The 5,069-nt window shown below is 40.3% G+C and overlaps 1 protein-coding gene across 23 annotated transcripts in view; it reads right to left on the reverse strand.

Annotated features, from left to right (window-relative positions):
- itpr1b (inositol 1,4,5-trisphosphate receptor, type 1b) overlaps positions 1-5,069 on the reverse strand; it is an 88,221-nt gene that overhangs the window by 35,668 nt on the left and 47,484 nt on the right. For all 23 annotated transcript variants that reach the window (XM_032512606.1, XM_032512603.1, XM_032512608.1 and 20 more), the window contains one exon: positions 2,995-3,179. In XM_032512606.1, the coding sequence (XP_032368497.1) occupies positions 2,995-3,179 (185 nt within the window). The remainder of the gene's footprint in view (positions 1-2,994; positions 3,180-5,069) is intronic.

A 5,069-nucleotide genomic window follows, 5' to 3' on the forward strand; every position in this document is an offset into this window, starting at 1 on the left:
GTGTGTGTGTGTGTGTGTGTGTGTGTGTGTGTGTGTGTTCCAATGGGGTGCACAGATGAGTATGCAATAGTGTAGTTTTCTGCTAAGAAAAAGTCATTGTGATTCATGTCTGCTTGAGTTTCACTACTGGTGTCACAGTATTTGATGCTCGTCACTGAACAACCTGAAGGATGTGAATACGTATTAAACAACATGTTCACCTGTCCAGGATAATCTACTGTACGCAGGCTTGGCAATTAAATGAAATAAAGAATGAAATAAAGAATGTCACCAACATCTGAACAAATTCAATTAGGATTTAATAAACGGATAAATAGGAATATGGGCTAAATCCTGCAACTCAGTTCAGGAGCGTTTAATATTCTCCATCTAATGTTCCACCGAGTGGTGTCATGGCGAAGTGTCATTAACATCTCTGTGGAGGGAAGTAGTAGTGGCTTGTTTAGGATGTTATTCTTACACATCATGCAGGGGGAAAGACAGAAAAAGGCTGGTGGAATTGTGCCCTGACCCAATTCTTTTTGTAGTAACTAATACACTTACCCTGTCCCTCAGGGCTGCCATATCAAGTCCAGCTATAAAACTGTTTGTACAAAACCACTTCATTAAAAGGATAGGCGGATGAAGAGAGATGATTGTGAGGATGGGTTAATAATATACCAACTGTTCTGGGGGTGATTATAGGGTGATGTGTTGTTTGGTGCAACATGTAAAAAATGTTTGGTAGATGTTTAAAATTACTGTATATTTGTTATCTTGCTATGAACATATAACATAAAATGTATAATGATACAAATATATACAAAAAATAAAATATCTACTAATAAGTGGTGGTAAAAATAACAACCCTCGGGTTTGTCCCGCTCCATATTAAACGTACTGTTTGTAACACTTCATAGATATAGTTTTTCCTTTTGGTGTGTTGCTAAGCACTAATTCTGTTTTTATAATTGATTTTATTGTTATTTTTTGTTGGAAATAAAAAGACAGAAGAAGTCACTCTGAAGCTAACAAACATCTCTCCATCTTTCTCTCTTATGTACACTTTTGACTAGAAATGTTGTTGCTAGGCTACGACCTTGGATGACCTAAAAAACAAATAAACAGACTGCTTGGAGAAATCTGTGGGCATGTTTTTGTCATGCTTTTCATTTAGACAACAAGAACCCTTCTGTCCTAAAAAAGGGGCCGGCAACCCATCGTTATGCAACACAGGAAAATGTGGTGCATCTGCTGATATGTTGTAAATTCACTCTGGACCATACATGAGACTTCAACAAAGCTCACTTGTCCCTGGACCATGCCAAATAAGGAGATACTTAAATTCTGAAACAAGAAACGTCTTTAAAATTGTGTCTCTTCATGTTTAAGGCAATAAACTGCTATGCCTATACAGTTTACTTTGAGGTTTTTTTCTACCAGCACAGGTAAACTAGGACAACTGCCTTGTTACAGTCGGCGCCCGAGGTAGAAATGTTGACATTTACAGTATATTCTCTGTAATCTATGCAAATGACTTGGTGTTATTTCCCTACATAGCACAATTACTGTGTAACAAGATTAGATTTACTCCAACAAGACAAAGAACTTTGCAAACATTTACAATGGCCTGAGGTCCACGCCCAGTTGAAAGTGCATGCCACAGGTTAATTCCAGCAGTGGACACTGAGCTTCTGACCTAAATTAGGGCTGTCATGACATTAAATGATGGCTACGGTTAAGTCAATTAAGTCACATGAGAGGATCTGTCCTAAGGGAGGCTGTAGGTAGTGACTTTTCCACAGGTAGCACCAGAGAGCTACTGATACTGAAATCTATTGGATCTCTCAGGAAGGCCTTGAAGGTTTATACCTTTTATTGTCCTCTTTTCACCAGCAGAGCATGACCCAGCTAAGTGTCTGGTTGGAATGTTAGCGGGACATTCACCCAGGCAGAGAAGCAGGCAGCAGCTTATGTAACGTGAGTCATGCTAGTGCCTTTTTTTTAACAGAAATTTAACCAGTGAAGATGAGAAATTACACTTTCAGTTCATTATTCTCATCCAAACATAGGACTGCAACATGCTTCCAAATTAAAGCAGTTAACTTGTGCAGTTAATGCAGTTAAAAGCTGTTAGAATTACTTTTCAGCTTAACTGCCAGTTATGTTTCATATAACATTTCAGAGGGTAATAGCGAGAAACGGAATTAAGTCGATTAGGAGGATTCCCAAAGATTCCCACCCCTTGTGTCAACACTATGCAAATAAGAGCCTATTATGTAAGAAGCCTGTTTATGCAGGAGAACACAAAGGAGCACACATACACAGACCACAAAACCAGAATTTACTGATAGACGACTTGCAAGCGAATACATGCATACACTTATTCTACTCCATGTAGACACACAGACACACACACAATAAATAATTCCGTTGCAAACACAGCAGCTTTTTCCCCTCTCAACCTGCTTGATGTGAAATTTGCAAAGAGGTAGCGTTGCCTTAGCAACCACTGGCTGGCTGTGGGGAGATGGTGACGTGTTTGGCTGCACAGCTTTGACCACTCCCAGCAGACTACTGTTCATCTTCCTTTCTCCTCTACATGGCCCAAACTGACTTTCCCTTTTGTCCCACAACTCAAAATGCTGATAAGTTCAAACATTTCAGGATGTGTGCAGCACACAACTCTGAAGTCTAGCTGTGTGCCCAGGTTGCTACACTGACAACTAGGTACCTTTCCTTTTTGTCATTTGAAGTCCAATTCTCGGCCACTTCTTTTCTTTTTATTGACAGCAATGGAAGCTGCAGGGGAATAACTTAAATTCTCCACACCAAAGCTTTCAACACTTGAGATAACATCTCCTTGTTGAGATTCTGCTCATGCCTCTCTAAAGGGAATGCTTTTAGTAGACCCATTTAATTGCAGGCTCGACGCGTGAGTGTTGGACCTCATTAACACTTCACATCCATCCTCCTCTTTGCTTAATACTCTCAAACCCACTAACTCTCACTTACCTGGATAACCGTGTTTCCACCCTCCAGCAGAGCGATGGCCAAAAGTATGCTCTCCTGGAAGATACGGTCACTGGTAGCATTCATGATGAGATCAATGACCAGATCAGAAGCACCTTCTTTGTCCAGGTGGCACTGGACCTCCGCCAAACTCAACTCTCCTCGACCTCCGACCCCAGAACTGACAACTGTGGACACAGCAGTGAAAATGATCATCATCATCTTATATACAATATTTAGAGAGGTTACATACAACAACATGGGTCACAATCTGTTGTATTTAAGTTTGATCGTTTTTATTATACTGCAGGTTTTTTGCAGTTTGATAGATGCCTTTATTCAGAACCTAAGCCTAAGCATTCCTCTTTAAGAAATTAGTGTTGTTGTTAGTTGTAGCCTACTAATAACAATAAATACATGATATATATATATGAGTAGTTCAATTTCAGGAGAATGCTAGGCTAGTTCAGCTAATAAAAGAGTAGGATACTAAACATAAATGCCAGTGATCCCTGACAGCATTAGTTATTCAGATTATAAAAGCAAAGGGCAAATGTAAACCAGATCTTGCTTACCTGGTTCCGGACATATGAATCACCATCCTTACATCAATCAACCAATTAAAGTTAAAGCAGGATTAAGGATCGGGACAACAATTTTCTACATTTAAAAGTGTAACACAGCTGTACAACATGCATACATAACAACTTAATAATATGCTACTTTTGGGTTGATGTTTGTAAAACACAGTGTTCAAAGGTGGCCCCCCCCTCAACGAGCCAAAGTGGGAGAGCAGCGGTGGTAGCGTGAGATAGAGAGTGAATGAAGAGCGGGAGCGCCGCTAGCCAGAACAAAGCCGCAAATCTGAGGAATAAAACGTTATTTTTTGATTGTTTTTAAGGCGGTTACGTTCTAAAGCATAAACATGTCTTTTATGTGCCTTAGTGTATCCTCTGCTCCAAGTCTCTCTCTTCTACTGTGAGGAGCTGCTGTGCTCTAAAGTTTTGGTTATATTCGCGGGGCCGGCGCCACAATGTCACACGGGCTACGATCATGCACAATTATCTACTCGAATAATCAACGTTGTTTATCTCCCAATCAAAACGGCTGTTAAGAACACGTTTTCCATAAAGCTGTTCTCTCATGTTTTTCCACACTTTCCAGCAAAATGCTTTTTCATTATCCAGTGGCTTTTGAGGGTATAAAGGACACTTAATCAAATGAGCAGTGTAAGGAATGGAAAGGTAACTGTAGTAGACAGCAATACAAGCTGCCACTTTGCCTCCACGGAGCCTGCCTGATGAAACTGAGATGAAGCACTGCATAGACTGCACACATTTTCACCAGTATTATTTCATTCCCAAAGCAAAACCATCGAAATAATCTGATACATGCTTATCACATAAAAAAGTTACATATAGTGGCTTTAATAGAGTTCAGAGGCTATAAAAACGGTTTTTGTAGAACTTCAAAATAATTTGTCATGCGTGGAATAAACCACAAGTGTTTTGTTTTTATCCATTCAGCCATGGCACACAAATAACACCAGATGTGTTTGCAACCCATGGAAGTCCTTAACTCCTACTGCTACTACAGCCAGCCAGGAGAGCAGTGGTGAGATAACAGCACCCATCAGAGCCATCTCTGGCTGGGCGAGCCACTGAATCAACAACACATCCCATTCTAGACAGAGCTTGGCTCTCTGGTCGCCTGGCAACAACATGGCCCACGTTATGCTGAGGCCACTATACTCAGTAGCAGAGACGAGGTCCAAGGGCTTAAAAGGAGTGCACGACCATGGCTGTGAATATTTTTTTGTTTTGTTTTGTTTTGCCTCTTAAGCATTAGTGATGAGTCATAGCCGTGATGAGAGACATGTAGCGACTCACTAGAATGGACAAATGTCAGTTCTGAACAATCTGTTTCATCTGAGAATGTCAGTATCGATTGAGCCAAGCTTGAGAGATGTATGGATGAAGAGAACGATTTAGTTTCATAATAACAATAACAATCTTTGTACATACACTACCAGTCAAAGGTTTGGGGTAACTTAGAAATTTCCATTGCACTCCATTATA

This window comes from Etheostoma spectabile, chromosome 4, assembly GCF_008692095.1.
Source record: "Etheostoma spectabile isolate EspeVRDwgs_2016 chromosome 4, UIUC_Espe_1.0, whole genome shotgun sequence".
In the NCBI taxonomy this organism is placed as follows: Eukaryota; Metazoa; Chordata; class Actinopteri; order Perciformes; family Percidae; genus Etheostoma; species Etheostoma spectabile.